The 26,071-nt window shown below is 41.5% G+C and overlaps 1 protein-coding gene across 2 annotated transcripts in view; it reads left to right on the top strand.

Moving 5' to 3' along the window:
* GRAMD4 (GRAM domain containing 4) overlaps window positions 1-26,071 on the top strand; it is a 76,373-nt gene that overhangs the window by 11,126 nt on the left and 39,176 nt on the right. For both annotated transcript variants that reach the window (XM_030960379.1, XM_030960378.1), the window contains exons 2-3: window positions 13,060-13,270; window positions 21,526-21,646. In XM_030960379.1, the coding sequence (XP_030816239.1) occupies window positions 13,060-13,270; window positions 21,526-21,646 (332 nt within the window). The remainder of the gene's footprint in view (window positions 1-13,059; window positions 13,271-21,525; window positions 21,647-26,071) is intronic.

The following is a 26,071-nucleotide window of genomic DNA, read 5'->3' as shown; positions in this document are numbered from 1 at the left end:
GAAAAACACTCTATTTTGTAGGAGTGGTTGGATGAAGAAAGGTGAGATCTCTCCAGAAATCTCCTCTGTGGACTGAGGCAGCTTTGAAATGGGCACAGCTGAAGTGGCTTTATGGTGGCAGGTGGGGGGGTGGCTGCAAGGGCTGTGGCTCCCGACTCCTTGCTTCCCCGCTCCAGACAGACTGCTTGGAAAGACACACGTCCATGGCTCTCTGCCTCAGGGGACTTTGACCTCTTGGACCTTTATGGTTGCCAACTGAAGTGTCAGCATGGCATAAATAAGTCAGATCAAGGAGTGTAGTTCTGGCCCTCGTCCCAGCCTTAGAGGCAGATGTAAATGCCATCCTCTAGCTGCCTTTTAACTTGTTTGGGCTGATTGAAACGATGACTGATAGAATCTTATTTCTTTTCCCTTGGTTTCTTCACTTTGTTACTAAACTCTTTCCCTCTATCTTTGTGTTAATTTAAATCTATTTTGAGTCTGAAGGCTCAACATGTGCCAGTTTGCTATTTGCTGTCATTGGCTTTGGATTATTTTAGCAGCCTGACAGGCTTTGCGTTGTAGCTGTGACATTTTGAGACAAGAAAGTACTGGGTTTTTTTTATAATAGAGCATGCAAAAAGTATGGTAATTTAGAGTGCTTTTACAGAGTTGGTTAATGAACCAAAAAGCTGATCCATGAAGTGTGGACACCATTGGATTAATGTGTTACCCCATCATTGGGATCAAACGGACCAATCTGGGAGAGATTTTTTTTTTTTTTCCGTGTGTTCAGTACATATCATGTTGAAACCTGGTGGAAAACTTGCTAGTACTGCTGTTTCTAGAGAGGAGCTGGTTCTCTTGGGAGAAATGCCACTTAGCCTATGTGTATACTTTGGTGGTGATGCTAACAGCAGGCTCCCCCTTTGCAGAGAAGTGGAGCTGGTTTGTTGACATGCCCTGCTTTATTTAAAGACTTGCTCTAAGATAATCTTGTTCCAGTTGTTTCAAGCAGCTTCAGAAATGTAGTTGTTAACACCTCTGCATAACTTTTTGTCATCTGCGGTTATGAGGTGATAGAATATAAAAGGCACCATTAAAATGGTAATTTTTTACAAATATGACCAAATTAGTATGAACTGGGCAAGCTTATGGTAATTACCTCGGCTGTGTGTTTTATTGTTAGGAAAAGGCTTTGTATCTTCCTTACGGACTTATGTAAAGCAGAATTTCTGTGTTTCCTTGAAATGAGGGAATTTTTTCTTTAGTTTTCCTTGGCTCTATTCTTGCTTTAAGGAGGCCTCAAAATTGCTCATAGAATGTGGCTGCACGTCTCCATGTTTTGTCCCTGTTCCTGTGGCAGCCTGTGTGTGCCAGGCTGCTGGAGGTGGGGACCTGAGCTGCCCTGTGTGTGTGTGTGAAGATGAGTGTGTTATGATTGCTGGCTGGAGCTTGTTTCCAGCAGTGTTGAGTGTCTTGAGCAATGAGTTATTTTGGTTTTGTTTGCAAAATGAAATAGGTTTTGTCAACTAATAAAATTTGGGAGAAAACAAAAGAATGCATGGGAAACTCGAGTAATGTCTTTTTTTTTCCTTTCCCTCCCTGACTTCTCCATCATTCTTTCCAAGGTTATTCTACTTCCTCGTAGGCTGTGGTCCCCATCTGTAGCTGTTGGTGGGGTGAGGGGATGTACTTTGCTCAGCCTCTCCTTCATGCTTCTCCATCAGTTGCCTGTTGAACTCTCACTCCTGCTAAGTGTGTGTGGCAGCCTTCTTCTGGGCACTGGTGTCCATCTTCAATCCTCTTCTTAGAGCAGTTAGTGGTATCACCCAAATTGGCTTTTTTGACAGCAGTTGATGTTACAGGCAGAGATTGTTGGGAAAGAGCGTGGAGAAGATACCCAGACAACAGCTGCTTCTTGGAAGAATCAGATTTAATAGCAAAGATTTCTACTGAGTTTTGCTGTCCCAAGCATGTTAAAATCAACATGTGAAATGAAAGTTATGGCAGAAGACCTGAGCAGTTTACTGAACAAGAGAGTTAGCTTGCAGGATTGTGGTTCTATTCCTTGGGGATCTTGTTTCTCGCAGGACTGTACCCTCTGCTCCCTGGTATGGCTATAATAGCTGGGAGTTTGGTTTGGGTTTTGTTTCTTTAAAAATGTAGGATTTCTACTGTAAGCATGGGGACAAAGAGCAGATATTCTGGCTACTGTGGGAATGATATAGTTTGAAATGTGAGAGAATAGAGGTTTGCTCCTGTAAGGAAGATTACCTTGAGCAGCAGGGCTTTTCAATCTGGAGCCTGCCATTTCACTAGGTTAATTATTTAAACAAGTAATTGCAGTTCAGATATCAAGCCCATATTTCGGGTACAGTGATTTCTTTCTTTTTCCAGCAAATGTAACAGCAGTGCAGTTGGACTTACATGAAGGGTTGCAGTCAGAAGAAATGCAGGAGGGGTCTGTGATAACTAGAGACCAGATTCAGTGCTTTCCTTTGTCACACAACTTCCTCTGCTATTTCCTAACTCTTCTACGTGGAGTAAAATACCTCCCTCATCTTTTGACAAGCTGCGTGGGTGGAATGAGGAGACTCTTTTCCAGAGTGCTGCTTTCCAACAGAGCTGCTGTCAGTCTGGTGGGAACTTGACCTTGACTTTTTTGCTCGGTGGTAAGATTTCAAGGAATAGTTTACATGGCTTTTACAAGTGGCTGTGTAGTACAGATAGTGCCAGAAATTAAGCTGATGCCTGAAGCCAGACTTATTGTATAAAACTTGATCTTTCTGTGTTACTTCTTCATTTAACTAACTCTGATAAACCCCATTTTGTGTGTTGTGCCTGTCCTTTCACACATTATTTATGCAAGTTTTTACACAAGATATTATGCCCCTTCATTTAGAGGTTGACATGACGAGTAATTATAATACTGCAAACTTGTGTAATCCATGGTGTATTTTAACTTCCCCCCTTTTCCCTCTCTTGTGTACTTGTAGCACCAACTTCAGAAGCATTTGCAGTTTTTTGTTGGGAAAAAGTGACAAGGAATAGAATGAGCAGCAGCTCTGCTTCTTGCATGGAAATGTCTGTGATTTGGAGATTATACACATTCTTTGTAAGCTCAGGGCCAGTATATAGGTAGGAAAGAAAAGATGCTGAATTATAGTGGTGGTTGTAATTGGCATGTGCTAGCTATGTCTTTATAGTTCTTCATGAAATTGCAATGTTATATTTAACCAAAGGGAGAAGTTAAAAATCTTTAATGCATTAACATTATTTTTATAGCTGCATGGCAGTTGGAGAGCTACTGGTATTTGGTAAAATGCTCAGTTCTTTTCCTCAGCCGTGTCTGTCTTTTGATTTTTGTAGTTGGCATAACTGAAACACTTGATTTTTTTTTTTTTGCAACATTCAAATTTCAGAAGGTTAATGAATTCTCAGATCAGCAGTAGGATAGTTAAAACTTAGAGAAACAAGTTACAAAGTGTTGTACACAAAATTACTGCATCTTGGGAATCTTTCGCTGAAAACTTGCATCCGGATGGTTTCATGTTAACTGGATACTCACAAAGTTCTAGTGTTGGCTTCTACTGAATTGTCTTCCTAAATTGAGGGAAGACCCTCAAAGTAGACCATCTTGTTGTACTCTGGCCATTATTCTTGTTCTCAGTAAGGTATCCTGATAGGTATGTAATTTGGGAAGTATTTGGGAACATGGGCCTATGGTTCCTTAGTGTCAGAAGGGTAGGGGGGTTCATTTTATCCCTGCATGTGTGACACAGCAGTTGCAGCCTGTGGTCTTTTGCCTCTTAGCTTGAGTAATTCCTTCTGTATGGCCTGGCCATGAGTGAAATCACAGTACAGGAGGCTTGGCAGTGTGGCTCAGGGAAGTGTTTCTCACATGTCAGAGGTGCAGAGGTGGTGAGGGCTGGGGCAGGCTCCCCTTCAGGCCTGGCTCGTGCTCTCAGCTGTGCTCGTGGCTGTACGTGCACGGCAGAGATTGGTCAGGCTGTGCTCGTTAGCTGTGAGCTGTGTCTGCTTCACTTGGGTACATCTTTGTTTTTACACACAACAAACAAAAAGGAGTGCACAGACATTCTTCTAAACTAGACAATGCTGTGTACCTTTGCTCTGTTTTCATAGGCTGCTGAGTGAGCTGTGATCAGACACCCTGAGCTGATGAAACACTTGCTTCTGAGAGTCCTCTCAAAGAAATACCTGCTAGCACCAAGCCAGTCTGTGTAGACCTTGGAAGGCTGTTCTCAAAGAATCTTTTTTTAAGCTTGGATTGCAGCTTATTTCTACAGTGTCTTTTTTTCTTAGCAGTACCTTCATTCTCTGATTTATCTGTAGTTACCCTCTGAAGATGAACATGCAGTTGAGATGATGAAAAACTTGGCATCAAAGAGGTGTCAATAACTTGCTCATTTTTACATTGAAGGAATATAATCAAAATTCTTCGAGGCTGGCAAGGCTCACAGTTTTTATAAACAGTCAGTGATTACCTTCTTAATAAACTTATTAGTCTTCATAAGATGCTCCTGCCAGTATATGTACTTCCAACTTTAAATATTTATTTTAAAGTAGGTTGCAAAAGACCAGCATTATTCTGAGTGTTATGTCAAGTTAGACTTCTTAGAGTTTCCATTTGAATAGTGGAAGAGGAGATAAATGCAGTGACGACTTAATCTTACCCTGTGTTAGTTGTGTCCTGTCCTTCTGCCCCATTTGTCACTCCCATGTCTCTGTTTTTATGGGCAGAAGCTGTGCTTGCTGAGGGCAGCACTTGCTGTGTGCCCCAGCTTCTTACCTGTTGGAAGCCCATCCCGTTCTGAGCTGCTCTTGCTAAGACGGTGATGCTCATCTTCCTGTCTTCACCCTCAGCTCTGCCCTGACTAGGAGACAAAATTCAGAGCAAGGAAGCAGAAAAAAGCCTCTTGTCAATGCCAAGCTGTGACAAACTCTTCCCTGTCCTTCAGAGTAGGGAATGAAGCTCTTGGGTCCCATTTCTGAAATGTGCCTTGTGGCAGCTTCATAAACACTGTCTTTAGGGTGAAGCTTTGCAGTTGTTGAACGTCATTTAAGTGCAGGTGGCTCCTGTAAAAGGATGCTTTCTCCCTCTGCCCACCACCACCACAAACGTTTTCTGTGTGCGAGTAGCAGAATCTCCAATAGTCTGTGCTTCCCGGAGTGAGACTGCATCCCTGTCTGCTCTGATTAAACTGACCTTGCCAGAAAACAAACACAGAAATTAGTTGCTCAGCAATGAGCTGATAAACTGCATGAGTGATCAAATGACATAAAGGCTGTGGCAGAAATTAATGGGGTTGCTCCCTTTGGTGTCAGCCTGTAATCTAGTGGGCTTCAGGCTTGGTGGGCTCCTCTGGGATTGGGATGGGAGCGCAGCAGGGGAGAAAGGAGGGCCCACTGGGTGACCTGGAAGGGAAAGTTTATGTCAGCCTTTATCACATAACCTTTATCACAACATTTTAACCCTTTCACAGGCTATCTGCCATGGCTTGAACTGGTGGCTCCTCCAGTCCCTGCATGCTGCTGGAGATCCTCTCTGCAGGCAAAGTCTTCATGCAAGGTTTTTTGTGCAGCTCTCCTGGTCTCACTTTTATTGTCTCCCACACAGGTGTCCCAAGGAAGAATGAGTTTCAGGAGTTGTTCAGGGGTTAAAATTCTCAATTTACAGACAAATTAATTTAACAAAGCTTGTTAATTTTAGGTTTCTTAATGAGAGACAGAGGTTTCACGATGATAGACAGAAGTGTATATGGTGGCTCTCTGTTAGCAGAAGAGGTGTTAGGGTAAGTGGGGAGTTAAGGATAAAGTACAACTCCCACAGATACTCAGTGGAAACAATTACTGCCTTTTGTTCCTTGACACAACAGGGTTTGACCTGGATAGGTACGTGTGTGTGGTTTGGGATTTTTTTTTTGTGAACCATCCACCCACAAATTTCCAGAGGTGGTCAAGTCAAGGGCCCCATTTCCAGCTGTCTTGGACACTGAGCAGCAGCTCCCCCTTCTCCATCCTTCTGTGGAGGGTCACTGGTGCTGCTGCCTGGCTGACTGAAGGGCTGGTCCCCAGGTGCTTGAGGGATTAAGGTCTGAAACTCTGCAGGAACTGAGCAGCTCATTTTGGGAGTGTCTGCCTTAACATTTTTGGCAGATATGTGTGAAGTACTGTCTGAGGAAGGCAGGGAAGAGAGCCCTACAGCCTCAAGCCACCATGTTTGGGTCTCCCCTCTTCCACCAATCCTTTTGTTTGCAGCAGCCAAGCTGAAGGTTTTGAAGACAGCTCACTTTTACTGTGCAGTCCTGATTTGTCTCCCAGGGAGCTTCATGTTGTGAGCGGAATGACACGTTACTCCCTTTTGGGGGAAAAAAAGATAGATTTTAGCATAATGCATATTCATGAAGCTGCATTATGGTTGCTGTGACAACCTCACCAGTGGTAGTCGAGATCTGTATGTTGAACTTCATCTCCAGTCCCCATATTGAACCATAGAATATGTTACACAGCTTTCCACTCTTTTCTCCCTCCCCCCTCCTCCCAGTGGACAATATAAATTGTTTGACTTGATATTTAATTAATAGCTGCATCTGTTTAAGTCTGCAACACCAAAGCACAACTTCTGTTGGTTTCCAGACTGTGTTAACTGAGTGTTGCTTCTGCTGGGAGTGTGTAACACAGAGGAAGTGATTCTGGTGGGATTTTTTTGTTTGTCTCCTTTCAAATTTACAGGCATAATAATCCTGAGTTACTAAGCATAATGCTTCTTCAAAGGTAGCCTGATAACTTCATCTATTATGAAGAGAAACAACCCACCAGAGTCCATCCCCATAGTCTATCCCTGTCTAGTCTAGTCTGTTCCTAGAGTTTTAAGGACTTCTGACCCTGAAAGGAGCTTTTAGGAGGTGCTACTCAAAACCAGAAAGGAATTTGTTCTGGGTGTGTTATGGCCCTGAAGCCAAAGGTGATGTAATTCAAGGAAGACTTGACCAGACTGTGACGCTGAGGCAGTGAGTGTTATTTCAGGATGAACTTGTTGTGATGGGTGTGGGGAGGGCTCAGTTAGAAGATTTGTTTGCGTGTTTGTGATGTCAGAAATTGAGGGCACTTGTGCAATGCTTGTAATTTTCAGAGAGTGTTTGTAAACTGCTCTTGGCCAATCCAACTGAATGTGTGGCCCAAAGTATTACAGTCTTGGTTTCCAATGACAAGTGATTACATCATATACCGAGAATCCAAAATGTTGTTTTGTCCTGGATGAGCTCAATCTCATTTTGAGGCTGTTCATGAAAATGAAAAAAGGGCTGTGTTGAGTGTGAGTTGTGCCCCTTCTGTGTGCTAAATGTCTTTGTTGAGTCGAGCTTAATGCAAAGTTTTCCTGAAGGGTGCCAACTTCACCTTTACAAAACCACTCCCTGCTGTTCAAGAACTGTGGATGAAGTTTGGCTTTCTTCACAGATGTGAGTCTTCTGGAGAGTAGTTTGGGAGAGGTCTGTGCACAGGAGGAAGGAAAGTGTCCTTTTCTTTTATCCTTTGCTCTAGGATGACCCTGCTTGAGTAGGGAAGTTGGACCAGATGACCCACTGTGGTTCCTTCCACTCTGACTCATTCTGATTCTGTGAAAAGCTGAGCAGACAAGGAGCTCTCTAGTGAGGTTGATCTTTCTCTGGTTAGTTTCTTAAATATTAATAAGTACAGAATGTTCGGAAAGTGACTTGAAGTGAGATTCCATTCATTAAAATGAAAAATTGGGGGGAAAAATAATGTAGCAGGAGGAAACTTTTTGCACAGGACATTATACAGAGGACTCTGGCTCTGTGTTAGGCTTCGATATACTCACTTTTCCTTCCAGTTTTAGTTAAACATGTCTGGAAAGGAATACACCAAGCTTAATTTTCAGTGTATGTGGATGGATTGAGTTTGTCTTGTGTTACTGCTCTCCTATCAACTCTCAGGGTATTATTAAGGAGCATTTCAGTGTAGAAGTAATGAATACCAAACACAATCTTGATACTTTCCACTCCCTCAGTTTGCACATCCCTTCCTCTTGATAAGACCAAAATGTCCTGGTCTTGACAACAATGTCTGTATTTGTTCATCCACACACAGCCTGGCTTTGCTGAGATACTAGAGCTCTTACATTGGACTTCTGCAGAAATGTATTTTGAGAATGAAAGGACAATATGAAGGAGATGGAATGTAGAGATAAGAACTAGGGGTATGCTAGATTTGCAGGTTATCTTCAGCTTTCTGAAAAGCTATTTTTCTAGCAAAAGGGAACATGAGTGCTTTGAAGGTTACTGTACTGTGTCATATCTCATAGGGCCTTTTTGACCTGGAATGAAATTCATCCATGATGTTTTAAGTGGTTTCTTTGTTTGTTTTCCCTCAGGCTCCAGACTAACACTTGCTGAGGCAATGCTGTTTGACTTTGTGTAGCAGGTTTGTGTTTTGTTAACAGCCAAGGAAAACTGACTGAACCCTCTGTTGTGAAGCAGAGCCCTTTCTCTGAAAAGTGCACTTGAAGATTTAGCTGTTCAATCCCTGCTGGGTCTACCAGGCCACAGACTGTACTTGTGTAAAAACTAAATGCAGCGACAGAAAACCAAAACCTGTAAACTACTTGTAGGAGCCTCTGGGGTGAGTTAAGGCAGGTTTCAGACAGCAGCAGTGCATTGGGTACTGCACTTCCCTGAGTTCCCTCTGCATCCCAACCTCTTCCACCTCCATGCAGGAGTACAAATGGTGTAGCAGTGGCACAAAGGGGTGGGACGGTTGTCCATGGGAACACATCTCATGAACAAGTCCCTCCAGGTGGCAGGGGTGGCTGTCAGTATTCCCTGGAAGCTGGTTGTCTGCTTACTGAAGTGTCTCTATAAATGTAGGCTGAAAAATCTTTTGTAGATCTCCGTACGATTTTCATGCGGAAGTTTGATTTTTCTGTTCTTAGCATAAATTTGAAATGTGAGCATATGTTGGTTTTGGTTTTTGGGTGTTGATATATTCATTTGAAATAAAGGTCTGACAGTTGTTTGAGGGTTTTACATATTAGGTCAAACTAAAGGCATCTCTTCCCTGGCCCTCTCTAAAAGGAATAAAGCTTCTGGCTTGAAGGATTTGTGTTAGCTGGTAGATATTAATGGCAATTAAAAAGAAAATCTTTAAAGATTATTTTAGTTAGGAGGTTTTTTAAGCATGGAGAAGATAGACCTGTTTCACTTGATTACTGTCACACGTATGGCAGTGTTGGGAAATGCATGTTTGGCAGTGTTTAAAATGCATGGAGTTAAAATGCTTGTATTTTTATTAGAGTGTTATGATATTTGTTAATAGTTTGAAAGCAGAGTGAGATGTGGCTCTGCCTTTGCACTATGAGCTCCTCGTGTGCAGAGTTGCATGGTGATTTTGATGTAGTGAATATGGGGAGTTACTAGAAACAGCCAGAAACTCACAGCTGAACCAGCTCAGCTCAGAATGTGTGTTTGGGTAGGGATGGGTCCAGGATAGGTAGTTGGGAGAAGGTGAGGGATGAATAGCTATGATGTTGAAGCAAGTGTTTTGATACTTAGTTGCTGTATTTTACAGTAAATCTAATTCTAGATCAGATTCTGGTCTTTCATTTTACAAAAGCTTCCCCAAGCTTGCCTAAATTTGACTCAAGTCAGTTGGAATACAGAATCTCCAAGAATCTTTTTTCCTAGTGAAACTGCTGAAATGTCAGCATAAAAAAAAAGTTGCTGGTTGCAGGAACAGGCTGCTGACATAAAAAGCCTGTCTTAGATCCAGCATTTGGCTGGAGGCCAGATAATGACTTTTCATAGGAGCTTGTTGGCAAGCTTACATTTCTGCTTAGGTTAATGTAATGTAACTGTAAGTAATTTGGGAACCTGGTACATGCAAAACAATTTTTAGACAAAATGATCTTATTATTTTTAAATTTTAACTGAGAAGATATTTTTATAAACCAGCTTCTTGTACTTCAAGCACTTCAGAAATGCCTTGGAGTGTGGTTCTTTACTATGTCCTCCTTTAATGGTTAACCTACTGAATAATCCTTTAGAAATATTGACCCTCATGACATACTCGTCAAATCAGAAATTCAGCTGACTTCATTCAGTGGAGTGATTTAAAGAAAGGTTTGCATTTTTAAAAGGCTAGGTGGTAGCATACATAGGGGTAAGTCATCAGTTTTGTGAGTAAAAAATACCATAAATGTGTTCATGGGTGACCTGTTGGCCGCGTTATTCTGTGACCTAGGGCTGAAATGCATGAACCATACTAGGATGAGAAAGGACCTCAATTTCCCAAAATGATGCCCATCCCTGGCAGTTATGCCAGTGGGTCTATTCACTGACCTTGTGGCTTTTTTCAGTCTTCATTCAAAGAGTTGGAGATTGCTTTGTCTCAAGATGGTTTTGTTGCTTCTCATTTCTTAGGTGTTCAAGTGAATGTGAATTTATGCTAAGGGGAAAGAAAGCTGAATTCTCATCTTGATCCATCTGTGGAACTGCTGGATATACTAGGCTATAAAAGATGTCCAGATCCAGCCCTGTTCTTTGAGGAGCAGTGGATAAATGTGGTTCTAACAGCAGAATGCTGAGGACTGCTGTTTCTGTCCAGGACAGCAATGCTCGTCTGCAGTCACTGCTCCATCTCTAAAGAGGGATAGAGAAGGTGTGGGATGGATGCTTGTCCTGCATTGTTATGGGCTGCCAGCCACTCCAGAAAAGGAATAACTCTTCCATGCCTTATTCTTTCCATGCGCTGCTGTATCATTAGCAGTGGCAGCATGGATGATGAGCAGACAGGACTTGATTTACAGCTGCTTTGCTGTAGGTCTCCTACAGGGTGTGTAAATCTGGTTGAACATAGATGGAGATCATTGTGATGGGAGAGAGAGGCATACAATGGTGCTGGTGCTTATCAGAGGTTTAAACTTCCCTCATACCATTTGTTCCCTAATTGCTATTAATAGTAGGGCCTAGAGATATTTCTGGATGTGATAGCTGACAAGTTTCTTCATCAAATAGTCAATGAATGAGCAAGAAGTGTTTCTATTTTAAACATAGCTCTGACAAGTAAAAGAACTTCAAAGAAAAGCTGTTCTTAGAAAATAACCTTGGTGTGAGTTACCACAAGTGTTTCTCTAGAAGTGATAGATTAAACACAGGTTGAAACTTTAAGCATCACTGATAAAGGAAGAATTTTGTGTTGTGTGTTTTTTTTTTTTTGCCAGCTATACTGTAAGGGGTTTGTATTGGTTTGAAACTTCTGTGTTTAATTGAAAGGTGCTAAGAAACTTTGGCAGAGGTGCAAACTAATACATATTTGAAGGGAATGATCTGGTTTGAAGTTGGTGTGAATAGTCAATGCCAAAGTGTTAGGGTAAGTGGAGAATTATAGGGGAAAGTTGAAGAGCTCTGTTGAAAAGAGGTTTGTCCTGAGAGGTGGGAATTGCCTTAGGTACAAAGGCTGTGGTAGCAAAAGGTTTTTGTATTTTGCTCTCTCTTTTACTCCTGAAGTGACATGTGTCTGAATTTACCTTTGTACTTCCATCTCACATCTGTGTCTGGGATGATGTGCCATGAAACCAAGCATGACTTCTAATGAGGAGGATGGTAGTGCTGACCACAGAGGACAAATGGTGGTACCAGGAACAAGTGCCTCAAAATAGGTTTTTGAAAATCCATTTGCTAGAGCATGGTATCATCCTCCAGATGCATCTCTGTGTGCTGAGATAATTGTGGCTGTTTTGTTATAAACTGACAGAGCAGGAGTGACGGGATCAAGGAACTAACTGTTGGGTTTGGCTTTTTTTTTTCGAAGATGGAGCTTGGCAACTTTGCTACAGAGTGAGATTCCTTGAATGGGACCAGTTTGGCAAATCTGGATTAAATCAGAAATTATACAGTGCAATGTCTTGAAAAGCTACCATTACAATGGGTTTACGCACATAAATTAAACTTTCTTCTGGTGTATTTTAAAAAGCAAAATGCTTCTCCTAGTATAATTTCAGGGCTATACAAGATTGTCAGTTGTGGTAATTTTAAGGATTTTGGCAGTGTGTTTGAATATGATTTATGGTCTGTTTCAGCTGTCTAATTTTTCATGAAATCTTCTGCATGGATCTGTGTGACAGTGTTCACAGGGGGCTTATGTTGAAGGAAGAGACAAGGGATCTGACTCCATGTTACAGAAGGCTTGATTTATTATTTTATGATATATATTACATTACAACTATACTAAAAGAATAGAAGAAAAGGTTTCATCAGAAGGCTAGCTAAGCTAAGAATAGAAAGGAAGGAATGATAACAAAGGCAGCTGTCTTGGACTCTGTCCGAGCCAGCTGGGCTGTGATTGGCCATTAATTATAAACATCCAAGATGGGCCAATCACAGATCCACCTGTTGCATTCCACAGCAGCAGATAACCATTGTTTGCATTTTGTTCCTGAAGCCTCTCAGCTTCTCAGGAGGAAAAATCCTAAGGAAAGGATTTTTAATGAAAAGATGTCTGCGACAGATCTGTCTGTGGTTTTTTTCAGTAAACCTTTGGTACTTTCTGTTTTGTTAGCCTGAGGTCGTAGTGAGCTAGGATAACATCCTTACTCTTTTGCTCTAGTTTGTCTGGGGATTTAAAACTTGGTTGTGAAGCTTGGTGGATTTTCCTGTCTTTGATTAGAAGCATCACAAATTGAAGAATATTGACTTACCAGCTAAACTTTTTTTATTTCAAGTAACCTGTTAGGAACTGACTTCCTAATCTTTTCTTTGGAGTGGAGGTTGTTACTTTTTGCCTATTCTGACTTGCTTTAAAAACTGCCAGGAGAGAGGGGCCACGATAGTCTGGGAAGAAGGTAAATGATCAACTTCTGCAAACTAAACCATGCATCTGTTACACTGTGGAAAAAACTCCTGTTAAGAAGCTAAGCATGTTTTTCCTCAAGTGGCAGGAAGGCACTTGAAAGATGGTTGGGAGTAGTTAGTGATTAGAATGTGTGTGTATTTAGATTTCTTGCAAGCTTTCTAAAATACTCCTGATTTCTTGATCTTGCAGAGACTCCAACCGTCATGTTAAGGTAAAGCAGAAAAGTGCAGTGCTGAACATGCTAAAGAAGTTGGACAAAATAAGGTTCAGAGGTCACAAGAGAGATGAGTTCCTTGATTTAGCAGAGTCTCCAAATGCTTCAGACACTGAATGTGGAGATGAAATCCCGGTGAAGATACCTCGAACGTCAGCTCGAGACAATGAAGAGTTGAGAGACCCTGTAAGTACTCAATTTAGGTATTGTTATATTATGTTATTTACTTTTCAGGCAGAAAAATAATAGAAATTACCAATTCTTTATCCTTATATTATGGTTGTAAAACTTGAAGATTGTAGGCTAGGAAGTAACTTTCCAGTAATAGGCCTTCATTTTGTGGGAAGATCAATTAATTTCTTAATACTAGAGTTTCCTGTCCCTACTTCTAATTTTAGATACTGTGAGTTGACAGGTTTGTTAACTTTGGATGTGCTTCTGAATGATATCTGGTTTTTATTTGTTTTGTTGAATTACTAATGAACATATGAAAGAGCAAAGGCAACTTTTCAGCCTGAGGAGCTCAGATCTGCTCAAATGACACTGTCCAGGACTTTAAGGATAAGACTTCTGGTTGCTTCATTAGTATTAGAGGGTCACACTAGCTCCTTCTCCACAACAGTGTTACAACCAGTAGTGCTTCCATGCAATTAGAGCTGGTTTAAACCTGTGAAGGGGATGCTAAAGCATTATGGTGCTTAAAAACAGAGGCATCAAAGCACACCTACCTTTTTCAAAGACATTGCTTCAGTAAAAGTTAAATATTCGTTAAAAAAGTAAAATAAAATCCTTCTTTAAGTGTTAAAAAATGGCTGTGGATCCATGAGCTTGGAGTGCAACAGTATTAGTTTAGATTTGTCTATATAATTCTATTGTCAAAGTGACTTGGAATTCAGAACTTATATCACCCTTTGAAAACTTCCTGTGCAGTTTTTATCCCCAAAATGTAATCAGACTGTTGTCTGAAGGCTCATTGCTAGGAGCATGGAGCTTGCTCACAGGAAGCTGTAAACTAAAAGATTTTAAACTGGATATGCTTATATATCTCCTTTGGGGTTGGCAACTTGTATCTAGTTCTGTAGCTATTACCTTTTTTAAATTTAAGTGAGCTTTCGTGGTACTACGTATAGTTCTGCTTATTGAGAGCTTTTTTGCCAGACTGTTTTTCCTATAATCATGGAACAAACAGGTGGTAATGACAGAGCATGTTTTGGTCACAAAAAGTCTGTTATATGTAAATCCTCAAGCTTCTCAGACAAGGAAGTCTGTTAAATGCTGTTCCTTTGCTCTTATTCTACTGAAGACATTTGCCATTTGTTAAGATGTATTGTGCATACTGGGACTAATCTCTGTTGCTGTCCTTCCGACGTGGTATTTTGTGAGTTTTTAATAGGTAAATACTGGCTCATTTTCATTAAACTTCAGTCTTTATGTTTGGTGTTGGTATATATGCCTTTTGTATTTAATCAGAAGTATCTGGATGGCAGAGCTAGAGGCTACAGAAAGATCTGCCTTAAACTCCAGGTACCATTTTCTGTATTTCTGCAGTGGAATAGTAGCTCCTGGGTGGTATGGAGGGTAGTGGAGGGCACAGCAAGGTAAACTTGTAATTTTGAATAGTAATAAAGCCTTAACAGCTGCACATCTGCAGTGATGATCTCTGTTTTCTCAAAATGTTGAGCTCTGTGTGCTGAGAAGGGACCTTGGAGAAGTATTTGCTTTCTGGCTGATTACATACTGCACTGGGCTATTGTGGTCCTTGGATCCAAGTCCTTGGATACAGTTGAGGGCAGTTGTTTAAAATCAGGGAGAAAGAAAGAGAGGAAAGCAGAAATGGCATCAAACTTGTTTTGCCCCACTCCAGATGTTTGGATGCTCCAAACCCAGGGTGATGCTGGAACAGCCTAAGAGCAGTGGCTGTGTTACAGATATGAGCAAAATAAGCAAATTGGTATGAGGAGAAAGGTCTGATGTATGAGGGATAAATTTCAGATGGGAATTTTGAGAGATTAACAGGTGGCCCTCACTGTGCACTCAGTGCTGCTACCCATCCCTCAAATGAAGGGAGAAGAAATAATCCCCTGTGCTGCAGAGGTGCCAAGAGTAAAGAAAGCAATGCTTATATATTTAAATCAATATTAAAGTAGTGGTGTCAGAGGTTGTGTAAACAGTACAATTCTGAATTATTTGTCTGTTTCTTATTGAGATTATATAGTTGAGTTGTGCCTGAAATGGTTTGAATTCAGTGTCTAAAACTCATAACTTAAATTGCTTGTACAGAGTGTTTTATAGGCTCTGTAAGCAACTTAGTATTATACTTGTATTACACTGATCATGGGAAAACCAAACCTTACTGGTTTCTTCCTGTTTAATACCTTTGGGAAACTGTTGAAAGCACACTAAAACCAATGCAAGTCTTCTGTGTAAATGGAAGTTAGGCTACATGTCTTTTCAGATAGATGTGAGCTGTACTGTGCTTCCACTTCTGTTCCTTCATTGCTTCTATTGAAATCTGGGTACAGGACTCATGGTCTTGAAAAAGCAAGGTTGTTGTCTTGGAACTGAACATAGGCATCCAAAATTAGGGTCCTAGTCCCCTTATCTGCATCTTCACTGTCAGCCATTCCCTAGACAAAGACTTCATCTCTGCCCCTCTCTGCTTCCCTCCGCCTGCCCCTGTCTGGTGTATTATTCATTATGGAGGCATTAAGGAAAGATCTCTGTCTATTAGAACAGCACAGTGCAGTCATATGAGTGAAGAACCCTTCTGTGCTTCGTGGGCTTACAGTGCTCTTAAAAATGTGCCTCTTCTTTAGGTATGTATCTGAACTTGACAAATGAGTGCAAAAGCTTTATACAAATGGAGGTTACAGAGTAAAAAGCCTTGTCATGAAAGCTTGTGATTGCAGAGCCCTCACCATCTGCCAGGAGGAGCATCATCCTCTGTTGCACTTGCAGCACATGAAGTGAATGCTCAGTCTCAGGCCACAGATTGTGCAGTGGCACTTAGTCCCAGCACTTCACATGCCTTATTGAAGTCACACATGTAAAATTCATACCCTGTAAAAAGACAGAAAGGATGGCCAGATAAGGTAATTTCCTGTTCTTTATCTTTAAACTGAGCTTTACCTATTTAGTTCAATAATAAACATCCTAACCTGTGTTTGGGTAAAGCACCCAGCTGTCTCCTGGTCCAAGGACTCTGGAGCTCAAGGATTTATATTTTCCTTTGAATTCTCAGTGGTTTCTGAGAGTTTTTGTTCAAAAGGTGTCTATTTGAGCTAGTTTGGATTCAGCTTACAGGCTGGCTGCTTGCTTGTGTGGGTTTCCCCCTCTCATTTAAGTGCCCCAGCTACCAGATATGCCTTGAATAGGAGATACTTTCTTAGGTCCCTGTGGGTGTTTGGGTGCTGTGATCAGATCATTGCCAAGACAGCAGTACTGGTTAACAAATTTAACTCTTTGCTAAGCATCTCTTTCAATTCCTGAATGGCTTCCTAGATTTCTTCCTTCATTCCCTCTTTACCATAGCTGGTTGTTTGGTTTTTCTTTTAAGGCAAGGATATTAGACTCTCCATGCAGCACCGCTCTTTCTGCATTGTTTTGTAAAATCACCACAGTTGCAAAATAGGTAGAGGGAGGAACCTGGTCCATTCCAAATCAATTAGCATGTGATTTGTTGTGACATTAGAAATTGAGGTAATGTTGCTTGCTCAGTAATTAAAGTCGCCTTTGTTCAGTGCTACCCTTCCTGTTTGTACAGAAGGGGAGACAAGATCCTGTTCTACATGCAGGTGTATGAATGAACGTGTTGCAGACAGATCACATCCCCTTCACAGAGCAGAGAAAGAACAAACTGTGTTTAAACCTGGGGAGGCTGGCACTAACCTGGCAGTGAGAATTACTGGTAAAGCTCTCTTGTATCTGGCATGTTGTACTGAAAGCAGTCTAATCTACTTATGCAAGTTCCCTGCCAGTGTGCTAGGATTAAATCTGAGTTATTGTGGCACAGAAAACATTACTTTAATTGCTCTTGCAGTATAGCTTGGTTTTCCCTGACACATGTCAATTAAAAACTCAAATGCTGCTCTTTTGGTCGTCTCATTTACAGTGATTGGAAGGTATAAAGCATGATGCAAACATTACAGTTAAGAAGTTAAAGTCTGTCAACCTGGCTAGCACTAGATTTTTAAAAATTTATGTAGAATATAGCTGTGGTTTAGGAGCATGCCAGTATGGGTATGCTTCCATGAATAGCTACTAAGAATTAACTATTGATGCAGATGCTTTCATTCTTATGCAATGTTGTTGAGTTTTTCCTTTTCCTACAGCAGGTAATTGCATCATTCATGGGGAGCCCTTTCATAATTTGAAGTAAGAAAATGCCCATGAAGTGTCAGATGAAAAACTCAGGAGGCTAGAACTTCACAAGACAAGCTGTGTAGTTTGTTGTATTGCTGAAGACTTCTCCCCTCCTCTTTTTTCCTCAAATGAATGCAAGTTAAAAATTTCTATTTTAAACTATCTCTTCCCTGTGTTGTGTCCCAGCCACTTTCTGGGCTCTGAGGAGTGACTCGAGTGGAGGATTTTGCCCCTGGCATGGGCATGTTGTGTCCTCAGTGCTCCCCATCCTTCATGTTTGAGAGCTGTTCCTTTCCAAGGAAACTTGGAAATTAGACCACCATTTTGTGAGATATTTCTAGACAAAAATCATCCACATACATATGATGTTGTGGAAGGAAATCAGAAGCATAGAGTTGGGCAGTTGTGTTTCTGTGTGATACTGAAGATGTGCTGTTCTGCAGGTGGGGAGGACAGATCCATTTAGCTGGGAAGTGACTGGGACCCTTTCTGTGGCTGTCCAGCAGCAGTGGCACGCACAGAACAAAATCCCAGGGCTTGCAGAATGAAGGAGTTTTGGAGAGGGAGGGCAGAGACCTCTCGGGCTGGGAAGTGTTGCTATGAAAAGCCTGAACTGCTGAAGGCTTGAAAAACACTTTTGTGGGGAGATGTGGGTTTTGGATCTGGAGCTGGATGTGGCTTGGACAAGCAACCCTGAGCTCTGCTAATGGGTTGCAGGCAGTCTGTTTTCATCAGAAATGTTCCTTTAACCCCTCTGTCTCTGTGTTCACCTCAGGCATTTCTCTGTCTTCCTAGGCACTGCCTTCTTCTCATGGTCTTGGCTAAGTAATAATGATTGCCAACCTTTTAAGAGGGCTCCTGTGTCAAATGCTGTCGAAGCTACAGAGGCAGAAGGAAAAGCAGAACTCTGTGGAAGCCTTCAAGGCTTTTACTGTGAGTCAGAAACTAGAAAGGACATCTGTACAGCGCAGTGTAGGTAATCCAGCCTGAGTCCTAGCGCTGTCCACAGAGGCAGCAGAGGAGAAACCTTTACCCAGATAAAACTGGAATTAATACAAGGATTTTGTTAACATGTGAATTGAGCCAGATATGCTAGCTTCAGACAGAGAGACTTTTTTGAATTCAGAGGCAGGCAGTTGACCTTCAGCAAATGTAGAGACCTTATTTCTGCTTTTCTTAGATGTGTTGGTGTGGGGAAAAAGCTTTGGTGACAGAGACATCTCCTTAAATGTTTTCTATATCACTGTCCTAGGCATCCTCAGTTTTTCTGAGTGTTTCTAAATGGTGCTCATAAAATGTTGTGGTGATGTTAATTTTGGAAATTGGGTGCACCACCAAACTTGTGTCACTGTGTATCTTAATAAACCATTTTACTATTACATGTTAATTACATTCTCTTGCTCCTAGTATTCTAGTGAGCAGCCTTATGTTTTAACTCAGTGGATTTTCTTTCTCCTCTCTGAGTTAGAAGGTGATTTTAACCTTTTGTAGCTAGTTTAAAGATGTGTACCTTCTCATTGTTAACCCATCTGTGGATGTCAGGCAGCTTGGATCCAATGCTTTAGCAGATAAACATATTTGGAAACTCTAAGAATGAGAGTGTTACCATGTTAACTGGTATCACTCTCCCCAGTGCTCTGCACCTCTTGTTCTTTCTTTCTTCCTCAGAGGCACAGTTAAGGTATCCTGGGCTTTAATTATTCACTCAACAACTCTGAAGAAGCAAAAGCAGAGCTGGTTCTCTAGGCATATTTCTGAAATGTAGCACATCTTTGGGTAAAATATCTTGAGTACCTTCAGTGAGGATGAGAACTTGAATGTGCTTAGGTACTTGCTAGCCCCTTTCTTTTTCCTGTCCTCCCTCACCTGGCGTGGGGACCAGCTGCTGAATAAGCACGGGGCTGATGCCCAGTTCAGGCACATTCCTTTTGAGTACAGCACCTTGCTCTTTGTCCTGTATGTGATTTTATTTGTTTATCAATAAAATATTTAAGCAGTGGTACTGTTTCTTCAGACAGCTCCCTGTGAAATCCTGTGTACTGGGAGCAGAGATTGTCCCTGTGCGCTAGATGTGGGTGTACAATACAGAAAGCCATGCATTAACACCTGGGGAGCAATCTGAATTTTAATAACACTTTCCTTGTGCCTGCCCATGTTGTAAGGGTGCTGCTTTTCAGCTTCAGCCACACCATCCTCCTTGGGGCTCTCCAAAAGTCTGGCAAGTGATAGCACTAAATCTTGCAGTGTAAATAAATACAGCCCAGCTCTGTAGATAAGAGATCAACACAGGGGTCAATTTACATCCTGTGCTCATCTGAAAAGAGTCTCTGATAATCTTCTGCAGTGGCTGGAGCAGTTGCAAATGGCATTTCTCGCTGCACCTCCCTGGCTAAAGGCAGGAGTGATGGGGAAACGTGGGCATGGCACGGAGGATGCTGTGCTGCAGCTCCCGGTGTGAGGACTGCCCTGGGCTCTCTCCCTCTCTGCTGTGCTGTGATTCCTGCCAGCTCCAAAATGGGAAGTAGCCCAGGGCTGCTGCTGAGCTAACAGCTTCTGCTCCTCGTCAGGGCCAGCAGCGTTGACAGAGTGCTGTGTGGGTGGTGCTGCTTGGGGGACTGGAAATAGCATCTCTGCTTGGCACTGTGTTGAGCAAGCCCAGGTGGGGAGTTGGTGCTAGGCAAATGCTGGGCAGTGACTGCCTACAGATTGCTAATATGCCTGTACAGACAAATTCTGAGGCTTAAACTCAGGATCTGTTCTTAAACTCAGTTTCAGTGCAAACAAGAAAACAGATGTTTAATAGGTATTTCCACACTGTTTTATCTTGAGAGTACAGATCAATCCCAACTGTGAAAGTACTTTGCTGTCAGTAAGCTTTCTGCACATCTTTCCTAAAACATAGAAAATGTCTGAATTTAATGTCTTCTGTAGATTACTTGAATTTATATATGTATGTAATTTAAGCTGTCATGGTTAAATGTATGCAAACTGGTGTTTGAAAGGAAAACAGTTCCTGTATGTTTGCAGGGTTCAAACAAGGAGTGGGGAATAGTCAGAATACGTAAATAAATCCCTTTTTGTCTTGAGATCGTTTTTGAGATGTAGGCTTCTGTAATCTGTCCCTTTGGTTTTGAGTATAAACTGCTAGAGAAACTCCTGTAATTCTCATTGACAGATTTTTCATATCTGGTGGGGACTGTACACAAGCACTGAGCAACCATTACCCAGGAGATATGCTCACCCACCCTTTCCCCTGCTGTCTGAAAATGCCCACTTTATGAGAGAAAGAAGGCATCACCTGCCTTCTGTTCTGTGGCCTTGGGGTTTTTCTGTGTTTAATTCATGGAGATGGTGGTTGTCAGTGGTCTCACTAACTAATCAATTGATTTTTAATTCCTGCTTTCTGCAGTATTTCCAGTATTCTGCTGAGTTCATTCAAGGGATGCTGGTAAATCTGTTGAGGCATGCAATCTTCTGATTTCCTGCTCTCCTGGCCTGCCAGTGTGAGCCCCTGGGCACCAGCAGCATCCTTCTGCAGTAACTGGGAGAGTTACTGTTGTGGGGGAGTGGGGAGCCCCTTCCTTGCTGAGAGACTGCTCTCTTGAAAATTGCACATTCCATAGATGGATATTAAAATATACAATATGTGTTTCCCAGTAGCTTTGTAATTATCTAGAAAAGTATTACTTTTGCTGGCCTCACAATTTTATGTTTGAAGTGACCATTCATTCTATGGGAAGAGGAGAGGGATAGGATAAATATGGCTTTTCAGTCAGCAGAAGGGATTAAATGATGATGCAGTAGAACTGGTGAGGGTGGTGGTGGGAAATATTTGTTTTCTGTGGCTTCCCAAGGTTTGCAGAAGTGTGTTCTGTAAATTCACATTTGATTAGCTTTCATTCACTTCTTTTGGTAATCTGATGCTGAAAGAGGCATGTAGAGTTGTTGATCTTGCATGTTTCTCACATGCTTGTTTCTTTACTGCCCAGAAATTGGTTGATGTATTTAAATGACGCACACACGCACACACACAGAAAAAAATCCTTCTGAACTTTCAGTATGTTCTGGCTTTCTTATAGGCTGGTCCAGGGACCACCATCATGGCTTCAGGAGTCCAGGATTTTAACAGAACAGAGTCTGACAGACTGAATGAGATCAAAGGTCACCTGGAAATAGCCTTACTGGAAAAACACTTTTTACGTAAGTATAAAATGCTCTGTGGAGAGGAATAGTTTAGGCCTTCTGAAATAACGTTTCTCTAACTGTAGGAGCTGGCATCAGAATTTTGAGGTGTGCTGATGTGTAGATAGTACGTGGGTTTATGCTTCCCTAAGAAGAACTGAAAAGCATTCCCAGGGTTTCTGGGTCACTTGGGTATTTTTTTCCTCATTGCATTCCTCACAACATATTCACTATGTGACAAAAGCTGCGTAGTTGAAGTCTTGATGTTGACATCTGCAGGTTGTCTTAGAGCTAAGTCAACCTTAATGTGCCTGCAATAGGTGTTTTTCTTTCTAGTAGTAATTGCTAAGAAGAGATTTATGACAGGGAGACCAGTTTATTCTCGTGGCAGCTGTTTCAGCAAATAATGCACCTTAAAGCACGTGTCTCTTAACATTATGTGTATTATTGGTAAGTGGTGTAGGAAATACAGAGAAGAGTGTCTGGAAATTTAAAGTGCTGTTTTTTTGGGTTTATGCTTATATATGTGTACATATGTGTGCATAAGGAGAAAAAGTTGTCATTCATGGCAAGGGGAAGCTGCAAGATTTTGGGGATTTTATCTCAGCAGGTCTGAACTGTTGATTTTTAAGACAGGATAGTTAAAAAGAGAAAAACGGAAAACAAAACAACTTGATACAAGTAGAGATCTCTGTAATAAACTAATGAGAATTCTTGCTCAGTTGCTTCCCAAAATGGCCATTTTAATATTTTGGTTTTGAACTTCAGGGTATGAGAGTTGTTTTTATGTGTTCAAAGCTTGTCAGATTTTTTCTAAGGAGTAGAAATAACAAGACTATAGATTCTGTTCAATTTCTAGGCTATAATCCAATGACAAGACTTAGGTTTTTATCTTCAGCATGTTCTCAAGGATTTGTCATTAATTTTCTGTGACTTGTTTTTCACTTGGCAATACCTCTTTGATATGTTTTCCTCCTGATATGTATGAGGGAGGCCTGATAAAGGAGACTGGGCAGGAATTTATAACAAGCTGCTGTCAGCTTCCACCGATACCTGGAAGAGGTGTCATGGTTGTAATGTCAGGTAGAAACTGAAAGATCTGTTTGACTTGCCTTGTTAGTTTCAGTGATTTACTTGAATTTTATTTAACTATTTGGTACAGAGTTACCATGTACTCATTCCATCCCCAAAGATACATTGCTCCTGTTACACAGCTGTTTTTTAGGCTAGGTTGGACACATGTGATTTCTCGATGCAATCTAATGTGCAGTAGAAACAGCAGGACTTAGCAGAACTGATTTCTGATTTGAAGTAGGATGTGCTTTTTGATGTAAAAACATGGTAGGGCTCCCAGGCACTTCCATGGCTGATGAATTCATTCCCCTTCTTAGTATGTTCTTACAGTAACTAAATGGGGCACACAGGTTTGTGAGTATTGGTAGTCCTCAGGTTCATGCTGTAATTTGAAAACCTTCTGATCAAATCTTATTTGTAGCTGAATTTTCCTTTGCACAGAGCTTTGTAGCGAACTCCAAGGTGAAGGATAAGGAGGATAAAGTTTTTACCCCTTTGTGTAAACTTTGAGCAGATGTTTGGGGCTTCAGGCCAGTGGGGTGGTTCAGCTGGGTGCCTTGAGTCAGCCAGGGGTGTCTCCAGCCCTCACCTCTTCACCAGAGCCTGATGTTCACTGTGGCTGAAATAAGTGTTGTCCTGACAAATTGGTTGTAACTCTGTACATAAAAACAAGAGTAAGAATCATAAACTGGTTGAGAAATAAGTGAGATAAAGTTTATCCCTTATTTGGCCCCTTTCCATTCAAAATTTTGGGATGAAATAGGTCACCATGTTTGTCAGCTGGAGTGAAGTAGGAGTTCAGCTTTTGCGTATGGCTCCTGAGTTCTTACCTTTCCTTTTTCCTTCTCTTTTGAGTTGGTTTGGGATTTTGGATACAAGAAATGCTTCATTATTGTTTTCTTCCCCAAACTGAACTGATGGTCTGCAGAAAAACATTCTTGAAATGTGCAGTTTGTTCACTTCAGTTTGCCCTTGGAAGGAAGCCTGGTCATTAGTTTTTTAAAATCCTATTGCTGCAGTAGGTGTTTTTTAGGAAGGCTAGTTGCTCTACAGTATTTCCATACTGTTTTTAACTATGGAATCCCTTAAGGACACCTTGCTATGATTGTGGTTTTGCATAAACTGTTTGCCATGTCCACATACTCCATTTCCTCCAGCTGGGCATGCAAAAATCAAAGCAATTGCTAGTTAGTGAGGGAAATATATAAAGTTTCATGCATTTGCTTTTTAATGTGCTGTGATTCTACTTGTTATCAGCTTGATTCTGACTTATTTTTGGTCTCTTCTATACTTTTATTTGTATTGATGTCATCAGGCAGGAGGTTCAAGGAGGAGAGATTTCCTCTCAGCTCTACGTCATGTGTGATGTACACATACATTACACAGCTGCAGGTCAGTGTGGGTCTGTAATTTGAGGTGCCTGGCTAAAGTTTTTCTCTAAACTCCATTCAACTGTTAGTAGGCAGCAGCAATGGGTGCAGTTTGGCTGAGTAGCACATTCAGTGAAACACATCCCAAACCTCACTGTAGCCTCTATGAGTTGCAGGGGAGATCCAGAGCAAGTAGGTATGGAGACAAGCTGTTGTCTCTGAGGAAAATATCTTGATCTGAGATGCCAGATGAATGTCTTCTTTAGCAAAGAGGTAATCTAAACACCCAGAGATGTGAACATGGAGAGGAATTGCTTAGCATGTGCAGAGCTGGAAATGCAAATCAAATGTGTCTGGAAATGCAAGGGATTTAAGCTGTGGATTGACAGGAGGGTGAGGCATGCAGAGAATGGAATCTTGGATAATGTCTTAAGCAAGGGGGAGGGATCATCTGATTCTCCCAGCTAAAGGGGCTAAAGTTGCTTTTCCTGTCTGTGTGGGAATGGTCTTAATCTCTTGATCTAATGGCTCATTCTGAGCCTTATTATAGGAATGCTGAAAATGTGCCTGTTGGGTTTGTGGTATTGGTGTGGGTTTCTTCAGAAGAAATCTTGGAACAGCAGCTGAATGAAGAGTGCAAAGGGCTTAGTCTGCTGGAGTTTCCAGTGCATGTGGTTGGAAAAAGCTTTGTCTTGGAGCTGGGACAATCAGAATAATTTATTTCTAAAAGACTTCCTGTTATTATAACCTAGTTTTTAATACAAGTGAACACTGCCTTGGGCTAGTTGAGGGCTCAGTTTTGGATGGCAACTACTGACCCAGGGCAGTTAGATTGATATACTAAGATTAGTAGTGATTTTAGTGTTTCCACTTCAAAACCTAGTTGTATCTTAACAAAAAATAACCTTGTACCTGCTGCTGTTGCATTTAAAAGACAAAACAACCAACAAAACAATCTTTCTGCTTTTGCACCTTTTTTGTTTGAGGTAAACGCCTTGCTTCCTTGTGCCTGCTTATAGGGGGCAGTTTTGGAGATATCAGTGCTCCTGTTCTGGTGCCACAAGGTGCTTTGTAAGCACACATGCATCCTGTGGTTTACATGAAGTATTAGCTAATTCTGATTCAAGGGTGTTGAAGCCTTTTGCAATGTGGAATTCAGCAGCTCAGGAAAGAGGAGTTGGTAGCACCAGCTGAGAGTGAATAAACCTGGTGACTCTTAGAGAAGAGGGTTAGTCATGAGCTGGTAAATCAAAGGAACCTCACATGAGGATGAGGAGTACTAGAAGGAAATATAATCCTCTCCCACAAGGGTTTTTGCATTCCACACCACACAGCAGTCTGTGGCAGGAGGCTTTAAGGTCTCACCAAATCAGTGGTCTCACCAAATCATGGTCTCAGTCATGACAAAAGAAGTTGGGATTATGTTGCTTTCCCATTGAAATTTCTGCTCTGGCACACTGTTCATTCTCATGCCTTTTTGAACCATTTATGTGACTAACTCCACAGTGTTTTCTCTGGCTTCCACTTCATTTTCTGATATAATAGACCAGGTGATTCTTTCTAAGAGCAACCTAGAAGAATACTGACCTCATGGAAATAGATCCATACATGATTCTCAGGTAGAACTGGAATGTTAGAAAGTGTTAAACCTCAGAGGCCAAGCGTGTGCTGACCAACAAAAGACCTATGCTGAAAAGTCCAGTTCTGTCAGAAATGCTGATACCTCCTCAAACAGTCCCAGTCATTCTGTGCAGCAAATAGACAGTGAAGCTGCCCAATTACCAACTGTGTCAGAACACCTTCTGTTTAATTTCTCCTGATATGAGGGTCGCACCAGCTGCAGTAGCAGAGCTAGAGAGGAGCAGAACAGATTCACTGCATTGGTTTTGCTGTTTTCTTACTGACCTAGCAGCCTGAACCTTAGGTTCAGAAATCTTGAAGCAGAATTTAGAGCTGATTTGAGCTGATTTACATAAGCATGTGAAGACCCTGGCAAGAG

The sequence above is a fragment of the Camarhynchus parvulus genome, chromosome 1A (assembly GCF_901933205.1).
Source record: "Camarhynchus parvulus chromosome 1A, STF_HiC, whole genome shotgun sequence".
Classification (NCBI taxonomy): domain Eukaryota; kingdom Metazoa; phylum Chordata; class Aves; order Passeriformes; family Thraupidae; genus Camarhynchus; species Camarhynchus parvulus.
Note: the sequence above shows the minus strand (reverse complement) of the source record. Positions and strands in the feature narration are given on the sequence as shown.